This window comes from Gracilinanus agilis, chromosome 1, assembly GCF_016433145.1.
Source record: "Gracilinanus agilis isolate LMUSP501 chromosome 1, AgileGrace, whole genome shotgun sequence".
Classification (NCBI taxonomy): domain Eukaryota; kingdom Metazoa; phylum Chordata; class Mammalia; order Didelphimorphia; family Didelphidae; genus Gracilinanus; species Gracilinanus agilis.
Window position 1 is genome coordinate 524,491,492 of NC_058130.1, and position 27,332 is coordinate 524,518,823.

General features: G+C 35.7%; 1 protein-coding gene across 1 annotated transcript in view; it reads right to left on the reverse strand.

The window, feature by feature from the left end:
• The window catches only part of SPIDR (scaffold protein involved in DNA repair), a 590,496-nt gene that overhangs the window by 208,176 nt on the left and 354,988 nt on the right, over window positions 1-27,332 (reverse strand). The window contains exon 11 of the mRNA XM_044682801.1: window positions 26,735-27,006. Coding sequence (XP_044538736.1) covers window positions 26,735-27,006 — 272 coding nt within the window. The remainder of the gene's footprint in view (window positions 1-26,734; window positions 27,007-27,332) is intronic.

Below are 27,332 nucleotides of genomic sequence, written 5' to 3' on the forward strand. Positions count from 1 at the left end.
AGGAGAATAAGAGAGTGGCCAGTGGGGGATAGAAACCAAAGCAATGGCAACTGGAGGTTCAGAATCACTGGGATGGAGTGGAATGGGTAATCACTGAGGAATGAAAACTAGTAGGTATTATTATCCATAGACACTCAACCTTGGGTGGTATTGCCCCAAGCCTTTTATAACCTGGTTCCTTCCCACCCTTCCTGTCTTCTATCAACTTGCTCCCTTCAAGCACACTATGAACCAGTGACACTGGCCTCATTGCTGTCTCTTGTACAAAACACGCCATCTCTAGTTCTTGGGCAGCAGCTGTCTCTTGGCCTCCTTAGCTTTCTTCTTATCAGTTAAAAATCTTATGTTTTGGAAGAAGCCTTTGTTAGTCGCCCTTAATCTTAGTGCCTTCCCTCAGAGGTTGTTTCCAGTTGATCCTGTGTATATCTTTTTTTTATTATTAATTAGTTTGTTTGCAATATTAAAATTCCCAGGTAACTCTCTCCTTTCCTGCCCTTCTTGCATTAGAGAAAGGTTGTCAACAAAAAGATTTATTTATCTATCTATCCACCTATCTTTCTGTCTTTGTCTGTCTGTCTGTCTGTCTGTCTGTCTATATATAGTATAAAACTATATCTTGCTTATTTCTACCTATTATTTCTTTCTCTGGAGATGGACATACCCAAATCATTCTTCGAACAGTATTTATGTTTCTATATAGAATGTCTCTTGGTTCTGCTTGTTTCACTCTTCACAATTTCATATAGGTAGATCTTTCCATGTTTTCCCAAAATTAATCTGCTTGTCATTTCTTATGGCTCAGTAGTACTCCATCACAATCATATGTCACAATTTGTTTAGCCATTTCCCAACTGATGGTCATTGCCTCAATTTACAATTCTTTGTTACCACAAAGAGAGCTGCTATAAATAACATATGAGGAAACTAAAGTCCCAAGAGCTGTAGCGATGGAGAACCAAACCTCAGTTCTTCTAATCCAGCTACCTTTCCATGGTACCACTTTCTAAAAGGAAATTGATTTGGAATAGGGCAGTGCCAGAGGTCAGCAAAATTTATTTCCTTTCTCCTGTTCAAGGAAGGTTTGAGCTCTGTTTTAATATTAACGAACAGAATTTCAAACAACAAAAAGTATCCTATGATAAAATCTTTTTTTATGTGGAATGAAAAGGAAAACAAGGCAGAGGACAAAAAGCATGAACATTTCCTAAGGCAAATAAGGTAGACTTTTGACATAAGTTAATTGAGGGGAAATAATTCTGGAAAACATTAATGAAATGTAAATATTAAACAAATTCATTTGCACTGAAATTAACAATATCCTTTAAATTAAAGTTTACATCAGTGGTGTCAAATTCAAATAAAAATGGTGCCAGTAAACCACACTTAAAGATCCCCACAGACCTCAGATTGACAGAGGAAACCACATATTAATATTACCTGTTTTATTGTATTTTTATTTATTTTGTTAAATATTTCCCTCTTGTAATCTGGTTTGGGCTGAACTCAGGAATGTTGTAGGCCACATGTAGCAAGGTGTTTGACATCTCTGGATTACATCAATGAAATTAAGTGCTCACGATGAAAAAGTCTAACTAAAGAACATAGTTCAATTCTCTAGAATTGTGTGTGTGTGTAGAATTCCTATATTTTTCTTAGAATAAATATTATATATTGGTTCTAAGGCAGAAGAGTAGTAAAGGCTATGCAATGGGGGTTAAGTGACTTGCCCAGGGGCACACACCTAGGAGGTATCTGAGGCTGGGTTTGAACCTCCTGTTTCTAGGTCTGGCTCTCAATCCACTGAGCCACTTAGCTGTCCTCAATAATAGCATTTTTAAGGATAAAAAAAAAACATCTTGATAAAATGCAGCATATGAGCCTCTCTTTATGTAACACTTGCGGAACTAAGCTATACTCTAAATAGATTTATAACTGAAGAAGAGTAAATTGTGAAAAGTTCCAGGGCCATACTGATGGAATAGTCTGCCCCTGGAGACTGCAGCAAAAAGGAAAGGTTACCAGTGAAGAGTCTGTCACTGAAATATAATGGGATACTAAGATGGAAAGTAAAGGTTTTTTGAAAAGAAATATAATAGAGAAGGCCTACAAATGCAGAATAACCATTCTAAACAGTGGAAAGGAGTCTGAGGCTTGAATACAAAACAGCATGCAAAAAAGAGTCAGAGACAATTAAATTCTACACATAAGATTTCCTAGCTTTATTCCCAGACCATCTGCATAAGACCCCCAAAGGAATCTGAGGGGTATAAATGACTGAATTGAGATTAATCATCGCTAACCAAGGAAAGACTTGAGAAAATTGGTCTGAAAGCAGGAAGAACTGTACCAGCTAATATGCCTCAGTGGTTGAAGGTGGTAAAAGACTATAGTTGCCTATCAACTAGTAAACTCAAGGAGTCTGTCTAGTTGATTGATCTTTCCTCCAAATAAATCAAATTAATAAGGGTTTAAGACTATAAGATAGTAGGGAGGGTGTGACATGGATAAATATGCTGGTCCCTCATAAAGTAACTAAATGGATTCACCAATAAAAAAAGACTCCAAAATGGCATTTTGATTGCTACACAAAGATATATATGAACAAATATTTCTATTTCTTATCTAGGGACAGAGTTTCAGGTATATAAAACTAAATTCTTAAGATGGGCTATATGTGTGACAGCACTCTTAAGTTTTTTTTAAAAAAACATCTTTTGTAAAACTGAATTATTATCACAATGATTGACCATGATTCCAGAGGACTAATAAGGACATAGGTTATCGTCTTCCTAACAGAGAAACTCAGAGTACTATTTTAGATATAAATTTTGAGATATGGCTGTTTCACTTTACTATAAGTGTCTGTAATAAAGGTTTTGTTTTTCTTACATTCTCAACAAGGGAGTGGAGAGAAGGGGAGGTTGGGGCCAGAGCAGATCTTCATTTGAAAAAACATTTAATTTAAGTTAAAAAAAGAATATTTGATTAGGATGTTTTTTGCTACTTCTGACGCTTATAAACAATGCAAAACTGGGAATATCATATAACCTATTAGCCTCATTTTCTTTATTTGTAAAATGAGGACAATAATGATACCTACCTTACAGAGTTGTTGGGAAGATCAAATGAGGTAATAAATTTAAAATGCTTTACATAACTTAAATCAACTTAAATGTTAGCTATTATTAGTTATATTACACACTAATACACAACACCATTAATTCAGATGTCTTGAAGACAAAAGCATTTATTTAGACTACCTTATGTAATCTAACTCTCATTTTAACAGGAAAAACATCTGCCATGGATACTAATCATGCCCTTAAAAACTTTTGGCAGACAGAGGAAATTTCATTTCGACCTTGGCAGTGCTAGGGTTTATCTCCCAGAGAAGAACACATACAAATGATATATGAGACAGGGTATCCCAAAAGTCTTAGTGCCATTTTAAACTTTAATAACTTAAAAATTTTGGGTTGATTTAATATCTTAAAAACTACACAATCACTCTAAGGACATGCAATAGGAATACTAAAGGTCAATCAATAATCTTCAAATTTGTGATTTGAATAACAAAAACAGGATATTTTCTCTATGAAATACAAAACAAAAACAAAATCAGACATGTTCCACAGAGCCAACCAACCAAGCAAAGAACTCTCTGAAGTACTTTTATACTGCTCAATAAGTTCTATTTATATAGTGTTTAAAGGCTACAAAGTACTTTTAATAAAAATGATAATAATAGCTAGCATTTACATGGCAACTACAATGTGCCAGACACTTGCATAGTGCTTTATAAATATTATCTCATTTATTTCTCACAACAACCCTGGTAGGTAGGTCTCTTATTATTCCCACTTTACAGTTGAGAGAATTAAGGCAAATAGTGCTTATGTGACTTTCCTAAGGTCACATAGCTGAGACCAGATGTGAACTAAAGTGAGGAAGATTGTCCCCTATCTGGGATTGATAGCAAGCTTGTGAAAAAAGGTAGTAAGGATATTACAATCCCCTTTTAAAGAGGAGAAAGGTGGTGCTTTAGTATGTGTGGAAATGAGTAAGTAAAATTCCATTTATGTATGTTAACGGTCACACAGAAACTCTAAAGAGGCATTTTTTAATACAGGGTTTTCCTAATTTCCAGTTATCAACACAACCACATGATATTTACTGATTGCTGGGCCCACAACAGGCAAAAAAAAAAAAAAAAAAAAAAAAGAAATACATAAAGAGGGTCAGTGATTGCAGAATCCAAATTGGAAGGGACCTCAGAGGCCATCTAGTCCAAAGTGGATTTCGATGAGAATCCTCTACCATCCTCTGGCCTCCCCCAGTCCTCCCAAAGGAGCCAGCCAACTCTAATTTAAGGTCTTCAGTGATCAGATGCTGTCTACCTCCTAAAGGCAGCCCAATCCCATTCCATTTTGGACAGCTCTAATTCTTGGGAAGTGTGAGTAAGAAATCCCCTACCCCCTTTGTTATTATTTTATTATTAGTAACATAAGCCTTGATTTAATCAAAATAGAAATTTTAGTATAGTTAAATAATTTTGTCGTAAGTATTAGTCAACCTTTTATGATTACATTAATATTTTAACCAGTGGAGTGTGGCCTTGAGTGTGAGTTTGTAACTCAAGCATCAGAGAGTTTGTTATACAGGCCAGTAAGCACCTCTGGTTCTTTTTAGCCTCTAGATCCACCCACCCAAGTTTCTGTATTGAAAACATCACTTCTCTTTTTACTGTACTTTTTGCTTAGTATTTTGCTGATTCTTAGGAGCCCTTGCTACTCAGGCACGAGGATCAGGATGATGCGTATTTGCTTGTATCTCTACTAGCTTCAGAGTATATAAATTGTGATAAGTCTTTTCGGTATAAGAGGGGGCCACTCACAAGGCTCTGGGTCTTTGGTCTTGACCAGTCTGGCTTTATTGTGAGACCAGCCCTCTCTCAATGAACCTATTTCTTTTTGGCTTGGAGACTTTGTTTCTTTTATTGGTATTTCTTCTGATCAATAATTTAATTTTCACCTCAGAAGTCTAGGTAAGCTGAAATTCTACTCCCTGTGACTTTTCTTTCTTATCATTAACTTTGTCCTCAGAGGCTAAGTGAAGAAAATTAAATGACTTCTTTTACATATTACTTGTTCTTCATTACATATTTAGGTCTTCATATGATATCTGAAACCATGATAATTATCTCCTTTAACTCTTCAATTGAAATATCTCCAGCTCCTTCATGTAATCCCTCATAAGACATGGTTCTAAAACCTTCCATGATCTATCAGAGTTCTAATACTGATAACACTCTGACCTTGTAGATATTAATGATTTTCTGTGATTTCAGTCTATTTAGCTAAAAATGGGGATAATAATTCAGGTCATATCGATGAATCAAGACCAAAAGCATTTTTTAACTACTTAATATGGTGGACACTGGGTTAAGCTCTGAAGTTACAAAGAAGGGGTCATTCCTGATCTCAAGAAATAATAATATCAAAAGGTAAATTATGAGGCAGAAGAAGGGATAGTGAATGAGCCTATAATTTCATTGAAATAAAGAATTCTGGGTGGAGGAAATGCCTTCTACCAATATAAGATGATATCTTATCTGGGGGAAATATTTTTTAAATTTAAATTTATTTATTTGTTACATTAAAATTCCTAGGTAATTCCTATCTCCCCTACAGAGCTGGCCTGAAGGAAAGTGGCTAGCATTTGTTGGAGGCAGGACTTAAACTAAAGTCTTCCTGGTTCTTAAACTAATTCTTTATCTATTATGTCATGCTACCTTCAGGGAAAAAATGATTTTAGATAGCACAGAAAAATATAAATGAAAATTCTTATTGTTAGGAATTCTATTATAAAGAAAGAATCTATAATTTGGTTCTATTATGATTTAGCAAAAGGATCAAAGGAAGTATTTTTGTGAAACTGCTTTAAAATACTTTATATTAAGAATAAGTAAATTACCAAAAATTATTTTATTGAATTAGAAAAATTTATAATCCATTTAGAAAAAACAAAAGGCCAAGAATATAAAAGGAAATATTCGTGGGAAAGCTAAGGAAGTTGGTCTAGCAGTACCAAATTTCAATTATATTATAAAGCAGTAATTGTCAAAACTATCTGGTACTGGCTAAGAAATAGAAAAGTATCTCAGTGAAACAACAGATATGCAACAAACAGTTGCAAAAGACTGTGTTTGAGAAGAATAAAGATTCAAGTTTTTGGAATAATAATTTACTATTTGGTAAAAATCATTGGGAAATTATTGGGAAAATCAGAAAGCAGTTCGGCAAAAACTAGATGTAGAGCAACATCTTACACCATTTACCAAAATAAGATAAAAATGGATACATGATCTAGAGATAAAGGGAGACATTATAAACAAATCAGAACAGGGAACATATTACCTTTATTACCAATCAGATTTATGAGTAAGAGAAGAATTTATGAATAAACAAGAGATAGAAAGCACTGTGAAATATAAAGTGGATCATTTTGAATACATTAAATTGAAAAGTTTTTTACAAATGAAACTAATATACACAAGATTAGAAGAAAGTTGGAAACAAATTTTATAGATAGTATACAGATAATAGTCTCATATCTAAAATATATAGAGAACTTACTTAAATATATAAGAATATAACCCAATTGATAAATGATCAAAATCAAAAAATGGTCAAAAGGTATGAAGACAGTTTTTGTATGAAGAAATCAAAACTATATATGACTAAAATTTTAAAATACTCTTAATCATTATTGATTAGAGAAATGCTAACTAAAATGACTCTGAGAAATCATCTTACACCTATCAGATTTGCCAGAATGATAAAAGGGCAAAATGATAAATGTTGCAGGGGAAATGGAAAAACAGGGAGCACTAATACATTAATGGTGAAACCGTGAAGTAGTCTAACCATTTTGGAGAACAATCAGGAATTATATTTTAAAATTTAAATATATTATATTTTAAAGCAGGCTCAAAAATACCTCATTTGAACCATTTGAAGGAATTATAGATTACTTCTTTATAACAGAATTCCTCACAATGAGAATTTACCTTCATATTTTCTATATATACTATTCAATATATTCTATATATTCCTATGTTATCTAAAAGTGTGTATACATTTTAATTTCATAATTTCATTGTTAGGTTTATTTTCTAAGGTGATCAAGGAAAAAGGAAAATAAATTATATATTCTAAAATATTTATAGAAACTCTTTTTGTGGTGGCAAAAAACTAGCACATGAAGGAATGTCCTTCAACTGGGGAATGACTGAATAAGTTGTGGTATATGATTATAATGGAATACTATTGTGTTATGAAGCATGACAAAGATGATGATCACGATGATGATCACCAAAAAACTTGGAAAGATTTATATGAATTATATGGTGGTCAACTGTAAGTGACCTAACTATTATCAACAAGGCAAGGATTCAGGACAGCTTCAAGGGACTCATGATGAAAAAGGCTATCCACCATCACAGTAGGAATAGACAGAGTTCAAAGGCAGATTGAACCATACCAGTCTTCATTTTATTTCCTCCATGAATTTTTCTTGAACGTAAGCAATATGTGTCTTGTTTCACAGCATGACAAACAGGGAAATATGTATTATGTGATAATTTATGTGCAACCTACATTATACTACCTGTCTTCTTGGGGAAGTGGGAAGGGTGGGGAGGAGAAAGGGAACATGGATTACAAAATGTCAGAAAACAAATATTTCAAATTGTATCAACATGCTATCTGGAAAAAACAAAGACCAATTCTGTACAAGCACCTTCTTGGACCTTGTACAATTCTGTGGTCCAAACAACCCTTCAATAACAGAATTTGAGTATATATTGTCTCCACTAGAGGCAGAAGTGAAGGTGACCTCTCTGGAGTACTTTTGGCTGACCTTTTGGTAAAATTCATTTTTCAACTCATCAGATTCCTCCCTACTTTAAAAATTATAACCATTTAAACAACGTATCCAAAACATCTCACTAATTTCCTTCCCAAAATATTTACTCCCGATCATGAAAATATCCTGGATCTCAGAGGAGGACTGGAATTAAGAGCAAATCCCCTTTATGAAATTATTTGTGCCCAACAAATACTTGTTGATAAACTCACTTATTGAACTCTGTTCAATAGACATTCACTAAATTAAGTTCAATAAGTATTTATTAAAGCTTACTCTCTATAAGGAATTATTATAGAGCTATGGGTGATAGAAATATACAATATCTTCTCTATCTTCAATGTTTACAATCCAAAAGGGAAGATAAGAGACATATATGTACAAATACTTCATATGAAATGTGACAGGACCAATGTCTATAAGGGTTTTCTGTTTTCTCACTTTCTTCTTCCCCTATGGGAAAAGCTGACAAAAACCAAGACATGATTGACTTGGGGAAGATTAAGATTGAAGCTCTGTCTTTCTAAACTGAGCGACCTAATGGCCACTGGCCATGCTGACATGGCTTTGAGATAACCTAGAGACATCATTTGGGTGGAACTGGGAGGATACTTAGGCTTAGTGGATTCTACTTAGTGGATATCTGAAGACTACATCCTGCCCTGCTGACCGGATGCACCTCGATGTAAACCCCGATGGAGGTTAAGTAACACTGCATCCTTGTTGCATATATTTCCTGTGTTATGACTAATTAAACTTCTTTTGTCATCAGTTCAATCACTTACAAGTAAGACATTTAATCCTAACATTGAATCTGAACCCAGAAAGTTGGCACTGCACAGAATTCAAGAACAAACAAGATGCCCTACCCTCATAGAGCTTACAATTAAATTTCATGGAATGCTACAGACAGATTCATTACCTATGTCCAATCAAACTTCTGCTGACCTGAGGAGTCTTTACATACTTCACTAAGCTGGCCCTCCAGTGACTGACTCAATCTGTCTTCAGGACCACACTTGAAGCCTTTCAACTTGGTAGACCTTGACAAAAGCTGTGTCATTGCTGCATTCTTGAGTGCCCAGGTCACCTCCATACCATGCAAGAAAGATGGATTATGTTAATTACAAGGTACCACTAGGATTTAGAGGAAGATTATACCTCCTTTGTGACAATATGGAGGAAAGGAAGAATTATATTTAGGTCTTCAAGGATAGATGTGACTTACAATGGCATAGAAGAGGCACCCATGTTGAGAGAATAGCATGGGAAAAAAGGTAGAGAAACATGAAAGCACAGAATTCATTTGTGACTCCTTTTGGGGTTTTCTTGGCAAAGATGTAAGGCGATTTGCCATTTCCTTCTCCAGCTCATTTTACAGATGAGGAAACTGATTTATTTAATGAAAGATAAAGGTGAAAATATTAGTTGATACCTTATTGTAGATGGTTTTGTGTGCCAGACTGAGTATAGATTTTATTCATTGAACAAAGGTGGCCTCTGAAGGTTTTTAAACAAGGAAAATGATCCTTTAGGAATTGGCTCTAGGAAGATTAATTGGGCAGTTAGTGGTGTTTAAGGTTGGATTAGAATGGGAAGTGAATAGAAGCAAACCACTACTCAAGAGACTAATTTCAAGGGCTACCTAAGCTCACATGAGGGATAATCCCTCCTTTTTTTTTTTTTTAATCAGAAGAACCTCCTTATTTTGTTTGCCCATGCAAATAAGGATAAAGTATTTCAGCTTTGAGGATACCACAGCCAGGACAAGCTTTCCAAGGAAGGAAAGGGAATATCAATTTATATGTCCTCTTCCCTCCTACTCCTATTGTGAAGGATGTTAAACAGAGGGATTGCTTGGGTTGGGGGGGGGTTCACTTGTTCCAGTTTTCTGGGAAACACAAGGTTGATTTGGCTCCAGTCAATCAGAGCTGGGGAGCCAGAAATCAGTACAACAAGGGTGAGCAAACTCAATTGCCAGCTGGCTGAACAGCCTGTGAACAGAGTGCCATTGGGCTTAGCAGCAGCTGGGAAAATAGGGCAGGTCAGGTCACTCATGAGGGAGGGAAAAATGGAGGGAGGGGTGGCTTAAGAGATCTTAAGGTGTAGCAATTGGAAGGGGGAAGTCCAGCCAGGCCAAATTTGATCTTACCAAGCCTGCCATTGGTTGGATAGAATAACCTGTGACACAGTGCACTGAGCTGGGATGATCCTCCTCAGAATTTGCCCAGTCCTGTCTGCTCTGCCTGTCTGCCATAGCTCTTCCCTGTGCTGTCGTATTAGAAAAACACATTCCAGAAGTTGAATCTGGCTTATATAAAAGTTTTGGAGGGCTGCTCTAATGTGACCACAATGCTGCCTAAGATCAGAACTGCAGGCAAGGGAGGGTGTGGAGCCACTTAAGAGGTCTCCAGCCCCTTTCAATAACACAACAAAATTTCCAAGCAAAGAGGGTCAGGAATGGGGGGGGGGGGATTCCATGCCTTTTATGTAGGGCTACCTTGTAAGTGTACTTGATCATGACAGATAACAGGTGTTGGAAAATTACCATTTCCAGCTTAACATTCAGCATGGTGGCTGCATATACCGTGACTGGCTACAATTCTGGAAAATTACTTCTGCTATCTTCTGTTCATGTGAAAATTCTATTTTCATAATCATGATCTGTCTACAATTCATTAAGCTGTTGTTTCCCCCTTGCCTCGCCTCTACACCGTTATTGATTTAACATGTAAGAAAAGGAACCCGGAGAGTTCTACTTCACGATTTCACTGAACTTGTCAAGTTCGTCATTGGTTACATGTATATGGGAAATGGGGAAGATCAGCCAAAGTGCAAAGATTATGATTGTTTAGCATTTATGAAGCAATGAAATTGAGCAAGTATATATATATATCTTTATATATATATGTACATATGCATACATATATACACATAAATGTTCCACTTTCAAAATGAGTCTAAAATTCTACCATGAAACATTTATTTCATTCAATCAAATCGTAGTAATATCATTTATAAAGCTCTTTCAGATTTGAAAAGCACTTTCCCTATTTTGTTGTCATTTAGTTGCATGTGACTTTGTGACTCCTTTTGGGGTTTTCTTGCAAAAGATGCTAAAGTGGCTTGCCATTTCCTTCTACAGCTAATTTTACAGAGGGGGAAACTGAGGCAAACAAGGTTAAATATCTTGCTCAGTGTCATGAAACTAATAAATGTTTAAGGACGTATTTGAACTCAGAACTGGCCCTCCATTCACTGTGCTACTTAGCTGCCTACTTTATATACATTATTTCATTTCATCTTCATAACAACCCTGTGATATAGATGCTATTATTCTCATTTTATAGATAAGAAAACAGGCTGAGAGAATAACATGACCTTTCCCAGGGTCATATAGCTGGTATCTGAGGCAATATTCAAACTCATAATTTCATGAATCCTAGCTTAGCCCCCTATCCACTATGCCTTTTAGCATCATGGGCATATGGGGCAGGGCAAATGCTAATACCTTCTTTCTCAGAAACTTGAGAAATATTGAGTATGGACTGGAATACCTCATAAGGTAATGAGGTGTATGAGTAGAAGCTAGAAGGGTTCATCTACCGAATGACATGATAGAGCAGAGGTTTTCTAAGATCCTTTCCAATGGCTGTGTCATTTGTTCATTAAAGACTGACCAACTATAACCCTCCAAAGTTCCTCATCTTCCTAAAGAGAAGTTAAGCTGTCACTAATAAGTATAACATAGGGTAGACGGTGATCTATAATCTAGCTTACATAAAAATTTTGGAAAGCTGCTCTTATGACTCAAGACCAGAATGCAGACAAGGGAAGGTAGAGAGCCTTTAAGAGGTCTCTAGCCCCTTTTAGTAACACAATAAAATTTCCAAGGAAAGGGGTCAGGAACAGACGAAAAATTGTCATAAGAAACATTACAAATCATCCATAGCAGGGATTAGGGAAGGATTCTTGGATATTTCTTTAAGTTTATTTTTTAAATTAAGTTTAATTTATCCTTATTTTATAAGATTATCCTTAAAGCAAGACTAGGATTTCATGGTTGGAGATTGGGGTAGAGAGAGAGGGGAACGAAATAGAAATAGAGAGGTAGACCCAGATGGCTTCTGAGAGCTTTTTCAACTCTTGATATTCTACAATTCTTTGATGGTGACACATTTCAGGCAGAGAGAATGGCATGAGTGAAGACACAGAGAAGTATGGGCAACAGGAAGTAATACAATTTTCCTGGAGTATTGAGTATATAAGACTGGACTGGAGGGTTTAGGCAATAAAATGGTGAGAATTTATGCTAGAGAAGTAAGGCTTGATATCACTGAGGAGGAGCCTGGAATTTGTCTTGCAGATAGTAAGGCGTCATTAAAAGTTTGGGGGCATGAGAGAGGGAATAATCTCAACTTCACTTAAGGAAGATTATTCCAGTAACAGTGTTTAGGTTAAAAGAAGGAAGAACAGATTAAGTAATTTAGAAGAGTATTTCATTATTTCATGTGGAAGGTAATAAGGACCTGAACGAGAATAGTGTGCTGTGAGATATGAAAGATATTGATGAGAAAAAAAAAAGATAGAATTTTTTTAAAACCTCATTTTAAATTACAAATTGTCTACATATTTCCTCCTTGTACTTTGACCCCACCTCAGTCATTCCTTAAAACAAAGAATTTTTTAAAAGGTAGAAGAAAAAAAAAGCAAAATGAGCCAATAGATTAAATAGAATTAATATTTGAAGAATAACTTGTGATTGTCAACCTCTAAAGAATGAACTGAAAAAAAAAAGAAACACAAAAGACACAATCTATATATACATTATCTTTTTGTTGAGTGATACTTTCTTTGGTGTGAGGAGGGAAGAAAGGAGATGAGATATTTGGGATTAAATTCTATTAAATAAATTTTGAAAAGTGAAAAAAATTAAAAACCACTCATTCCCTTATGATCTTTTTACCATGGGGGAATAGAAAATATGTTTTTGCCTAGAAACTGTAGTTGGACTAAGGTTTACAGAGATCAGAAGTAGCAAAGGAATTCTATAAAAGGGAATTGGAAGCAATATGGTTAAGATGAACAAAGGCTAACGGGACAAATTGTGGTGATAAAATATTGTGATCAGTAAGGAACTTGTGGTTACAAAATGGTAGGAAGTAAATTTCAGAAGTCTTCTTTCTGAGTAAATAAGAAGGAGGGGAGTAAAGAGGGCATTTCATAGCAAAAAAAAAAAAAAAAAAAAAAAAAAAAGATGGATTCCCTTTATCTTCATTCAGTAAAGACTCCCTGTTTCTACATTCCCCATTACTGTAACTTTTCTTTTAAAAGAAGAAAAAGAAAAAACAACAGCAACAACAACCAGGCACAGTTCACTGGGATTCTACCCTATTTAAGCCTCAGAAGTGAGTCAGAATGAGATGAACAAGTGGGAATGCCAAGGAGGAAGTTTAAGTAGTAAAAGTAGAAGATGATCAGGCTTTTAGTAAATAGGAGAGAAAGTAAGTCTGGAAAGTTTGACAGTAAAACGGATGAAAAAGAAAACTTCGTGAGAACTAGAGTTTAAGAGGTCAAGAAAATAAAGGATATATCACCCCTTTGTGATAAACAGAATGACAAAGGAAAAAGATTAGTAAAACTTATATTAATGATTCAGGGCAAAAAATATCTTTGATGAAAATGGGGCCAAATGACCTAGTGATGTGACACTGACCTCTGAGAAGGCATTTCACAAGTTAATCAGAGACATAAGGTTAGAAAAAGGGCAGTGGTGAGCATGAGCAATGGATTTAAGAGGTATATTAAGAAAACAGTTGAGTTTTCAAATAGGCATGCACAAGTATAGGCAAAAGGAAAGACTACAGCATGAATAAATAAACAAGCATATATAAGGAGAGGAAGACAGAGATCAGTGAGAGCTGGTCTCAGAATCAGGAAGACCAAGGTTGGCTCATGTCTTGCCTCAGACTGGTGGCCTCGTCTTGACTTGTTCATTCATCTGTGTCTCACCCTTTGTGACCTCTTTTGGGGTTTTCTTGGCAAAAATAGTAGAGTGATTTACCATCTCCTTTTTCAGCTCATTTTATAAATGTGGAAACGGAGGCAAACAGGGTAAAGTGACTTTTCCAGTTCACACAGCTAGTAAGTATCTGAGGCTGGATTTAAATTCAAATCTTTCTGACTCTGGCCCTATTGTTTTATTCATTCTACCATTCAAGTGCACTGAGCAAAGTCATTTAACCTTATGATGCCCCTGACAACTCTCTAAGATTAGAAGTTGCAGAACAGATGATGATCCGTTCTGGTACAGATAGTTCTGCGTTGGTGAAATCACAGGTCCCATCCAAAATGAATTAAAAAAAAACAAACAGCCATTGTACATTCCTCTTGGCAACACATATGAAACACCCAATTAATTAAGATGAAGAAACTTCAACTATAGAACACAAGCTGCTTGAGGATAGGCACTGCCTCACTTTTGTTTTGGTATCTTGAATGGCTAATGCAGAGCCGAGCACACAGGAGAAGCCTGGAGAACGGTCCCAGTGAAGGGTCAGACAAATAGTGGCAGACAGAGTATTTGGAGCTAGGATTGTGGGGTAGTGAACAGATGAACAGATCGTTGGTTTTAAAATCAGAAAGATCTGGGATCAGATCCTGATAAAGGTACTTCCTGTGAGGCTCCCAACAAGTCACCTAAACTCTCAGGTTCAGTGTTCTCATTTATAAAATGAGTGGACTGGATTCAATGACCACCAAGGTTACCTCCAGCTCTAAATTTGTGAGCCTCAAGTATAAGGGTCTTTAAAGCACACTCCTGGATTATAGTACCAGGTTAAGAAGACATGCCATTGTGGTATAATGGCATAAATATATATGTATATATATAATGTTTCAAAAATCAAATTTAAATTTATTTTAAATTAATTAAATTAAAATTAATCAATTAAAAATTTAGAAATTAATTAAATTAAAATTAAATTTGTTTTAATTTAAATTTATATATCCATACATATTTAATATTAGGATCAATAGTATGTTTTAGTTCAAAATCAGAAGAGTGAAAAGAGGTAGGCAACTGAGGCAAAGTGACTTGCTCAGGGTCACCTAGCTAGAAAGTATCTGAGGCCAGATTTGAATCCAAGACAGACCACCCATCTCCAGGCCTGGCTCTCTATCCATAGAGCTACTTAACTACCACAATGCTTCTCTTTCACATAATGAACTTTAAATAAAATGATTATGTATTTTGAAGAATAAACAATCATTAATTCTTTATGAAGTAAGAACATTGGTAAACATACATATGTCAAATCATGAGGGAACACTGGGTAGGATAGAAATTCTACATTTGATTATATAATGCTATCCAGTGTAGCATTAAAATGATAGAACTCTTTTAAAGCCAACAAATGATGACGTGTCTCAACATATTTGTTTCCTTATGTTTGGCTTCTACCACTGTCAGTGGGTTATTTACTAATGTCTGTACAACTGTAGGTGTGTTGGCTGCTCAACATCTCTCTTTTGCCTATAGAGTACAAAAGGCTCTACAGATTTAATTCTGCTTAAATTGTTCTGTTCCTGACATTTTGCCAAGTAGGTGCTTAGTAAATGCTGATGAAATGCAAATTTAGGAGTTGCCATGTGAAGATTTAAAAAAAAAAAAGACAAATGCTTTAAAATGAAAAAAGACCCAGATCACTGTTTATTCTGAAAGGTTTATTTTTAAAAAGCATGTGAGCATCTTTCAAAACAACTGGCAAAATGTTTTCACTGTGGTCTCACTTTGTTCTGTATACAGCTAGACATTCTTCTTTCCCCTTCTTTGCTACACAAATATATAAACAGAACATTTAATTAATCTAAATTATATTATATTTTAGATTAGTGGACCTCTTTTTCCCCCAAGTAGAAGATAAACAGGAAATAGATAACTCAAATGATTTAAACAGCGCCTGATTGCATGTTAGAAATGCCTCTTATCTTCACTTCAGTTTTTAATTGTATATGTAGAACGGGTTTCCAATATTTATGGAAAACTACTTCAAAATTAAAAATATATCTAAAAATTCCTGAAGTGGTTAAAAATGTTCACAATGTACTCTAAACAGAAAAAAAAAATGACAGTTTTGGAGAAGTCTTTGTTTCCTAAACAGAGCAATGCTTTTACTTCAGTGCTTATTTCTTATTAGCATATATCAAATAGAAAAACAGAAATCTGAAATGCTAAGAGAAAATGAGCTCTACCTAAATTGAATTTGGAGCACTTTTTTTTTTTTGGCATGAAATGGAACACATAATGACTATTAAATTACATTCCGTTCTCATTTCACTGTCAGATTTTTTATTTTTATTATCATTTATCTCTGAGAGAGATTTTATTTCATTAGTATTACTATTTGGCAAAATTCATGATCTCTATATCCTAGAAAGAACACTCAGGAGTGACAGAATGTGCCATCCTATACATGTAGTCTAATATATATCATATATTTGACTACCCCAGACTACAAATAAACATATAAATAAAGACTGAGGGGGGGGGCAGCTGGGTAGCTCAGTGGATTGAGAGCCAGGCCTAGAGACGGGAGGTCCTAGGTTCAAATCCGGCCTCAGACACTTCCCAGCTGTGTGACCCTGGGCAAGTCACTTGACCCCCGTTGCCTACCCTTACCACTCTTCCACCTATAAGCCAATACACAAAAGTTAAGGGTTTAAAATAATAAAAAAAAAATTTAAAAAAAAAGACTGAGGGTTCTATATCATTAGATTATTATTTTTTTTTTTAAACCCTTACCTTCCGTCTTGGAGTCAATACTGTGTATTGGCTCCAAGGCAGAAGAGTGGTAAGGGTAGGCAATGGGGATCAAGTGACTTGCCCAGGGTCACACAGCTGGAAAGTGGCTGCTGAGGCCAGATTCAAACCTAGGACCTCCCATCTCTAGGCCTGGCTCTCAATCCACTGAGCTACCCGGCTGCCCCCTCATTAGATTATTTTTGTAAACTCTTTGATTGTAGGTGTTCCTCCACATCAGCCTTTTGCCTCTTTTTGTATTCCCAGAGCTTAGCATAGTTCCAGATATGAAGAAGATCTTTAGAAAATGTTTCTTGATTTTATTGATACTCAGCCATAAATTGTCCTTGGACAAGTCACTTAATTTACTTTGAGCCATATGACTTATTCTCATTTCCTCACCTGCAGTTTAAGTTGGACATAGATAATCTATAAGATTTGACACAATTCTGAAATTCTATAATACTATGATTCTTTCAACAAGTTCAATGAACATTCAATTCAACAAAAAATAGTGGATACAGACACAAAGAGGCTGACAATGTATATCTCACTGTCTGAGAAATCCCCAATCTCTCTGCCATGTGGTAGAAGATATGTTTCATTATTAATTTCTGGAATGGCCTGTTTTTATACTTTATTTTAGTCACTGTCTATTCTGACTAGTTGTTTAATCACTATGGTCAGAAATGTCTTATAAATGAGATCCATTCACTGCCTGCTCTACCCTAATTACAGACTTATTAAATTTGACTTATCCCATAATAGCAGGAGAAAATAAAATTTTCCATCAACTTCCAAAGACTGAAGAAAATAATTTCAAAAAAGTGACAGGGGAGACCTTAAGTGTTTTCTTAATGCAGAATTATGGAATGTCTTTTGGATGTTTCACAGTTCAAAGAATACAATCTTTTGATTTTTCCATGTCTGATTCTGAAAAAGGAAGATGCCTCAGGTTCCAACATATTTTTTAAATTTTATTTTCATTTTAATTTCAAGGTTGGCCTTAGGGAGATAAGTTCTTTTTTATCCTAAGAAAGCAATAACTTATTTATTGCATAGAAAAAATGATTATGATTAATGCTCAAGTTCACTGTTCAGATATGACAGTAGTTTAACATAAAGTTATCATTAGCAATTTATGCGAAATCTTTTTCCTTGTTTAAGGAGAGAACACCAAGACATTTCCCCCCAGCAAAATAGTCCACTCTAATATACAAGTTTCTCTCAAGCTTTGACAATATGCTGACACATTTTACCAAAAATTCACGAGCAACAAAAGTTTTCTTGAGGGTCAATTTGAGGATGTGGAAAGGTGACTTGAAGTTATAATAAAAGATAAAAGTATCTGAAAAAACTCAAGCCCATTTTGAACACTAATAGAAAAGACTAGGGACTTCCTACAAAGGTGAAAGTGAGAAAAAATAATGAACACCCCAGAGAAGCAATAATGGAATTTCTCTCTCATGGCAGAGAAATGGGAGATTCTTAGGACAATAAGGTATCTATTGTCAGCTACTGTCTCTGAATTCACTTGCTATTTCCTGGGGAAACAACTCATTCTTCTGTACTTGACACACATTTTATTGAGACCCTTTTGTCTTCATATACTGAAATAATTTCCCACTTCATCTGCAGGTTAAATCTTCTGTTGTGACAAAGAAAAGCAAAAATAGTGGCTATGTGATGAATAGCTTACTGTCCTAGGGATGTTTCTTATTTGTTTGTTTCTTTGTTTCTCTAGGTTAATCAGTTTCTACTTCTTTTTAGTGATCTTTTAATTTGCTTTATTATTGTCCTTGTCTATATTTGTTCTCTTGATCCTGCATACTTCAATTTCTATTAGTTAATACACGTTTTCCCACCCATGATTCTCTGTATAATTCACATTCATCAATACTTATTACACAATAATATACAATTACACACACATATCTTTTTTTAGGCATTTCCCTATGAGGGATCATTCATTCTGTTTTCACTTCTTTGCTAAATAAAAAAGAACTGCTATGGATATTATTATTTATATTGGAACTTCATTTTTTTTTAACTTCCTCAATAAAGTGTTCACTGGCACAACAAGGCAGATCAAAAGGTATGTCTAGCTTAATGACTTTTCTTGCAGCTATGTGGAATAGTGGGTAGAATATTGGTTAAATCAAGAATAGCTGTGCTCAAATTCTACCTTAGACACTTACTAGCTGTGTAGCCCTGGGCAACCAATCTCAGTTTCAATTTCCTCATTTGCAAAATGAGAATAATAGCACTAATTCAGAGGGCTATTATGAGCATCAATTGAAATAATATATGCCTTTGCAAACCTTAAAGCTGTTATATAAATGATAGATAGGACAGTATCTTTATGTTTTTATCACCTCTGGTACCCAGGAAAAGATGCATTAATGAGTTTGAAAGAGTTTATTCAACCATGTTTTCTGGTCCAGCTGCACTAAAAAATCTTTAGAACAAATATACCTAAGTCTTATGATCACTTTTTTTTTGGGGGGGGGCAGATTTTGGAGAGGTATAGCAAGTCATTCTCCTTAACATTGGTCAATAATTAGTGGAATTATATGTCTTATTTTTATCTCTTTTGATCTAGTTACTCAAGATTATTGAACAAAGTTAGATCTGGGTGTCATGGAATCCCATATGATTTTAACATATGCATTGGAAATTACCATTTTAAAAGGAATCTCTAAAACTTGAATTGCTTTTTTTTTGGGGGGGGGTAACCCACATACAATAATAGTATAGTGATATCTTAAATCCTACTCTGCCTTTTATCTACTTGTATGACACTAGGTAAGTCAATTAAAAGGTCTCTAAGCCTCTGTCTAGACTCTCTCCAGGTTGGACCTTTATCTGCCAGGGTAGCATGGCCACCTGGAGAACACCTCTCCTTGTGGGTTGGCTCCCTTCTCAGTACCACTTTAAGAAGGTCAAAAGACATTCTTAACCTCACTATCCCCTCAACTTCCTCTGGAATCTGCCTCTCCTTCACCTTCCAAATTCTTAGTTCCTCTTCTCCCTCCTTGTCCCCATTTTCCAGAAACTTTACATATGCTGTCTCCTCTCATTAGAATACATTCTCCTTGAGGGGAATGTCTGTCTTGTTTGAATGTATTCATATCCCCAGCATTTAGCCCAGTGGGCCTGAGAAATAATAATTGTTTAATAAATGCTCTATAACCATTGTCTCATGCTCCTTATCTATAAAAATGTGGATGGTGTACTCTTTGACCCCCAAGATCCCTTTTAATCCTAAATATATGATTCTATGATTTTCTCTGTATCTTAATCAATTGTGTGACTATGAATACATGCTCTGTGGTGGACAACTGTTTATATAAGTCTGTTATATATTCAACAAGGATATCTTCTTTGTTTTGTAATCACTTTAAATTTTCTGAAAAGTAAAATATGCCTACATATGGAACATCTTTATGTTTCACTGAAAAGCATACAGATAACTATCTCTTATCTTTTTTGATGCAATTAATTCATTGCTATACCTTGAATTTCATTCTTCAAGTCTCTCACCCTCCCTCTCTTCCTCTCCCTCCCCCCCCTCTCTCATTAGTGACTTCTCTTTGAAGAGAACCTGAATAATGTGTCCTTTCTTAAAGCCCAAACCCATAAGAACTAAGATCTAAATGCCCAACAACTCTGCCTCTCTCACAGGCACGAAGCACTGAATAACCATTCTCCTCCAGTGACTAGTCATGCAAGTGAGGATGAGCATTGGTTTATATTCCTCTTGAATTACCTGCCTTTGCTTTCATTTTCTATTTTTCAAATATTTTTAAGTTATCAATGAAATAATTTTCTAGGCATCCACATGAGTTACTTTTCACCAGGAGTTCTGAAATCCTTTTTGTGTCCTCTAACTGGATCTCTTAGAATAATGTTCTTAAGTATATAAGAATACAAAGGAAATGAATTATAATGAAATAGGGTTATCGAATTTAAGAAAACAAACAAGCTTATGTATTCTAGGTTAAGAACACCTGTTTTAGGTTAATCTCTCTTTTTTTCTCATGGGAATAGTTAATAAATAAGCATTTATGTTCCAGTGACATGGATCACAATCCTTTCATGCCTTGACATGAATTTCTGTGGTTAAAATATTCATGTCCCTATAATTAACTTGTTAATGAAGTGGTTCTCCAAAATTACGTAGGTGAGTCCCCAGACAATATCCATTGCTGGGTCTGCACTCTGAGATGCCAGCCTTCTAGGGACTGCTTCACTGGCATGACCCTTTGATGACCCAAAGTCACCATCCCATGACCAGGAGAGTAAAATTTCAGTGGAGTGAACATTTTATGTGTTTGTTTGTGAAAAATAAATGAGGAACCTAACATAACTGAAGAGCTTTGGGGAATGGGGAGGAGATCCTCAGGACATGTGAGCTCATTGGTATAGGGAGTTCTCAGGTGAGCACAGTCCTTCTGCCAGCACAGATAGGCACCTGTTCTGAAACTTAAAGAGTTTTAGAACGTTGTCTGGGTTATTGCAAGGTTATGGTTCTTCTACTGGTTCATAGTGCCAGGGTGTGTCAGAGGCTCTATTTGAAGGCAGATCATCCTGACTTCAAGACCTTCTCTCTGTCAATCAGGTGCTGTTGCCTCTTTTTCATAATGGGTAATTTAATTAGTGAAACCAGCAATTATTAACTTTGTTCATGTCCTAAACCCTTTTGGCAATGTGATGAAGCTCATGGACCTTTTCTTAGAATAGTGGTTTTAAATGCATTTTAAAAATACACAGATAGGGGGAAAGTAGGTGCCTCAGTGGATAGAGGACTAGGTCCAGAGATGAGAGGTCCTGGGTTCAAATCTGGCCTCAGACATTTCCTAGCTGTGTGATCCTGGACAAATCACTTAATCCCAATTGCCTAGCCTTTACTGTTCTACCTTGGAATTGATAACTAGTATCAATTCTAAGCCAGAAGATAAGGGTTAAAAATACACACACACACACATACACACACACACACACACACATACACACACACACACACACACACACGAAAAGGAAATAGCATATGTATTAAATATAGATACATACAAGTTCAAAAATCTTAGATTAAGGGGGCAGCCGGGTAACTCAGTAGATTGAGAGCTAGGCCTAGAGATGGGAGGTCCTAGGTTCAAATCTGGCCTTAGATACTTCCCAGCTGTGTGACCCTGGGTAAGTCACTGAACCCCCATTGCCTAGCCCTTACCACTCTTCTGCCTTGGAATCAATACACAGTATTGGTTCCAAGACGGAAGGTAAGAGTTAAAAGAAAAAGAACCCCAGATTAAGAACCCTTGAGTTCTTAAACAGAGGGCTGGAACTTTTCCATATAGTATGGAATAGACAAGATTAAAGATCATTTGTATCCTCATCAGATCTGGTTCTGAAAAGCCTAAGTGATCAAAATTCTTGGAGCTCACAGCTGAAAAAAGACAAAATGGAACTTTGTCCAAAGGCACATATATTTTAACTGTGCTCCTGTACCATCTTACATTTGCATGGCTCTTTACAGTTTACAAAGTACTTTCAAATGCATTAACTTATTTGATCTTCATAATAGCCATTGAGGTAAATAGGACAGACATTAATCCCATTTTATAGAAGAAGAAATTGAAAAGCAGAAAAGCTAGATGCTTTATCCAAGGTCATACCACCAGCAAGTGAGCAGTACTAAAACTAGAACTGAGGACTCCTGTACTCTCTTGCATGTTTCATCCTGCTTTAATTTTTTTTTTCCTGAATGCCCTGACATTTTTCTTAAGGGAAAGTACTTTTTTGCTTCTCATTGCTTCCAGAAAAATTTGACCCTTGAATGAGCATAGTTATCACTTGGTCCAAAAATATCTGAGATCTTTCTTCTCACTGTTGTCTCATGAGAAGCTATATTCTTCTCACTGTCTGTTCTTCTTCCTTCACATCACTGGTAATCTCTTATTTTCTTAGTTTTTCCCTGCTTGATCCTTTACCGCCAAGATCATGCCAGCACATGCATTAATATGTGTTCCAAGTGGCTTATCCAAAGCATTCAAAACTCAAAGTTGGCAGTGATTCATCATGCTTTAGGTCTCAACTCTCACACATACATTTAACAAGTAAAACAGGTATATGGAAGGGACTGCAGGGATAACCTTGGATACTGAGCTTGGTTTTGATTACTCACAAAACAAATACAGCAGAAGCAATAATGAAGCTAGTTTCATCATGCTATCTTGCTGGTGTGACTCAGCCTCCACTGAATATGTGGTTTGCCTGCTCAGGTGGGGTAGGTTTCATAAAGGAAGCTCATTTCCTAGCCTAGTACATATGCACTTCTTAAAAAGTTAATATTATACATCATTCAAAACTTTTATCTAATCCATTCTTATATCAGAAAATCACAATAAAACCTGCCTAAGGCAGCAACAGTGATCTATGAGGCCAAGAAGCAGAAATGTCCCATTCCTTTGTGAAATACAACTTTGAAAAGTAATGCAAATGGCAGGAGATTTAAAAATGTTTGTTCATGTTTGATCCTACATATTCCAAACTGAGTGAAAGGTAATGTTGCTCTACAATTTCAAATGTAGAATTTTTTTTCTTCTAGAATTTAAACAAGTTCAGAAATCCAGAGGACTACAAAAATGCCAAAATAGAGCATTAACTGCCTGCAGCATTGCCAATTGGGCTGTGATTCAGAAGTGCCAATTACCTAACCTCAGACTGGATTGTCTGGTTTAGGGTGTCTTTTGTTGTCCCCTGAGTACTTTGGGGGTTGGCTCCTGCTTCTGTTTCATGTGCCAAAGATCCTCAGTTGCACCAATCTCTAGCCCTTGCATCCAGCAGACACATGGCACATGTCTGAGGAACTGAATTGAATGCCCAAGCATTTGTTAAAGGCCAAAGGATGCTATGAAGAATACTTTTTTCCAGGACTGGTGTAACCATATATCTCATCATAATTGATTAACTAAGAAAGACCTTTTACCTCAGTAAAATTGTACTGAGCCATCACCTATCAACAAGCATTTACTGGTTTCCACTGGTTCAAGGCACTGAGCTAGACAACAAATAAACATTTTTATAGAGCTCAAATGGCATATGTAAGAGATTAAGACAAGAGTCCCAAATTCAAATTATACATTTATTTTGTTTTCAGCACTCATCTATTTGTACCACAATTAGTATAAATCTAGCCTAAATATTTTCTCCCCCCAAATCTGCTGATCTGATTATAGTTATCTGAACAATGTGGGGACAATGGCTACAATATATATATATGAAGTAGGTGGTGATGAAAATAGCTCAACAGGCCAGGCAAAGGTTTGTGATCCTTAGCAAATTTTGAAACTGATGATAATAGCTGACATATATATATATATATAGCCCTGCAAGGTTTGCAAAGTATTTTGCAGACAAATTTGGTCCTCATAAAAACCACTATCTGAGAAAGGGATTTCACTGAAATGGGCAACTCTCAGGTAGGGACACTCCATTTACCAATGAGGTTGGCAGCTTCTCTGAGCATTTCTAGCATACTCAGAAGTTAAATGACTTTGACCGGGTCATACAGACAGCATACCCTACAGGCAGGACTTGAACTCCAATATTCACAGCTTTGAGGTCAGTTGTCTATCCATACAGTCATGCTGTCTTTTTTAGTCTGAGATATTTAAAATGAATAGCTAAGGCTATATTCGTTCAGAAACAAAGTTTAAGGTAGAACTCAAAAAGTAAAGTGTTCTTTGATTTCATTTTAAGCAGGAAAGTACTGATGTAGAGCATTGGCCTCTTGGCTTAGTAGGTCCCATAGTAAGCACTGAGAGAAGAAGATACAATGACTGGTCTTGCTAGTGTGGCCATAAGAGAAGACTGTTCTTCTCCTGGTTAGGATAACAGAGAAAAGAGGAAGACCTACATAATTTTCTTCTTCAATCTCTCCCTCTTATTTCTCAAGACTGCCATCAGGAGGGCACTTTTAAATGAATTTCATATGCCCTATCAAAGTTTAAGCTATTTTCTTATTGATTTTTTGCATCATTGCACTTCCAAAAAGTAGATGTAAAAAGAATTTACAGAGGTAAAAAAGGGCAATTAGAAATAAAATTTAGGAGAAACACTAGGGTGAAAAGGATATTGGGGGATTCTTATATCTAGGATGAGTGAGTTACTGTAGCTAAGAAACAATGTAAGCCCTGAGCTTTCTAGTTGAAAGAGCAATAAAGGGAAACAGATTGGCTTAAAAAGGTCTCATTGTTTAATAAAAGGAAGCATCACAACTTGCTCTGGAGATACAAATATCTTCCTGGCACTAAAATGTAAAAGGAATTTTTCCCATAAATCTTTATATGAGGCAAACTAGTCAACCAAATGGGCTATGTCTTCAACTACAGTTTTGCAAGATACACAAAAAAAGACATTTCTTACGTTGATTCTCTATAAAACTCGAGGGTGTTATATTAAGTGTTAATGTACCAAAAACATATCTGCAGGAAGTCAATATAATATGTTTCAGATATGGACTTTTCTGATGATCTAACAAAATACAAGGGATGAAGTTATAAGATTTCTTAATCTGCATTCTACAGAACTCTAGAGTTCCATAAAGTATGGCTTCTAACAGAACATTTTTAAATAGTATAAGTAGAAAATAATGATATTTTAATCCCCTTTATATATCAAATGTAAAATCAGGTATGAATTAAAAATGTTTCTTAAATGAAACATTTTTTCATGTAAAAAAACTCCAACTCATTTTCTAATATTTGGCCCCAGAATTTCCCTAGTTGCTCCAACTTTACTTAAAAATCAAGTACTTCCTTGTTTAAGTATTGTTCTTAAATGTATCCAGCCCTGGCTAAGAGTAGCACAGAAGCTATCTCTACTAGATTGCTTGAAACCCCTTTCCAATGGAAGGTAAATTATAAATAGAAAGTTGGAAGGACAACCCTGAGGGACTTATGAGAAAGAATGCTATCCACATCGAGAGAAAGAACTGTGGGAGTAGAAATCAGGAAGAAAACATTACCTACCACTTATTTATAAGGGTATATGATTTGGGGTTTTAGTTTTAAAAGATTAATTTATAATGAAAATATGAATAATATGGAAATAGGATTTGAATGATAATATATGCATAATCTGGTGAAACTGCTTGTCTACTTCGGGAGGGGGTAGGGAAGAGGAAATGGAGACAATAAGAATCATGTAACCTTGGGAAAAAAATTAAAAATAAACAAACAAACAAACCAATAAATAAATAAATACAGAGCTGGAAGAGGGCAATGAATTCAACTCCCTTATCTGATGAGGAAAGATTACAGAGAAGAATGTGTGTATGTGTGTGTGTGTGTGTGTGGGGGGGTGTTAGAATATTTTCATTTGAAGGGATCCTGCGAGGTTTATTGGAGCCAGGAGCACCTGAACTGAGCAGCTTGAAAGAAGAGAAGTACACAGAAAAGTAGAGATAGAGAGGGATATCTTTACTTAAGAGACAATCTGCATAAATGCAGGTAAGAGAGAATGGGGAAGTGTTAAGCAGTCCAGTATGGCTGAATTGCTAGAATATAAAATATGTTAAGAAAAAATCATACTAAATAAGGCACTTTAGAGCCAGATAATAGATGGCTTTACATACCCAGCTAAGGAATTTGTATTTTATCCTATAAGCAATAGGGAGATACTGAAGAGAATGTGTAAACTATGCTATCTTAAAAGCTACAAACTACAACTACAAAAATCTTCTTTATCAAAAGTAACCCATCTTAAGTCACCAGATTCAGTAACAGACATATTGCCCTCCAGATGGGCTTAGCTTATCATTTAATTCTTTAAAGTACTTGTTTATTTATTTAGACTTCCAATTCATATAAAGCATAAGCTTCTTAGGCTTAGCTATACATGCTACTCCAAAGACTTGAGTTAAGAAATGGAACCTGGTAGATTCCCCCATCAAAAGGAAAGCTTAAGTTATGGAACCAGATTGCTATGGTTCTTTGGGCAACTCACCTAGCATTGTGCAGGTCTGCATTTCCCAATGGGGCAGCCAACTGGGCAGAGGTGTTTCCTTGTTGATATTTGGAGACATCTCTTATAGGAAGATAATATACTCTTTGCACAACCACTTGCACTTGCACTCCTTTCCACCTGGCTGTTCCCTGGCTTTCAACCACATCCAGGAGAGAGTCACTTATAGAGAGCTGCGCTGGGATGTTCTGTTTTGTATGTTGGAGGTCGTGGGGTTCATCTGTCTTGGTAGTAGTAACATTAGTGCACATTACCTGGCAAAGACATCCAAGAGAAATAACCTGGGCTTAACTAATTACTGACATTCTTATAATCAACATTCAGTCACTGAGCATCTTGTGACTAGTAAGCAAAAGCAAAAACAGACCCTGTCTTCAAGGAGGTTGCATTGATCATGTTATATTCAGGCTAATTTCAACTTGATTGCATTGTTTTTAAAGGATAGAGTGATTCAAAAGGTATTTATATAACAGAGTACATACTAGAAGCTTAATGATTCTATTCCCAACCAAGAAAACTACTACATTTTGTTGATAAGTTTTCCTTATATAAAACCATCTCTGCATACATAGCATAAATC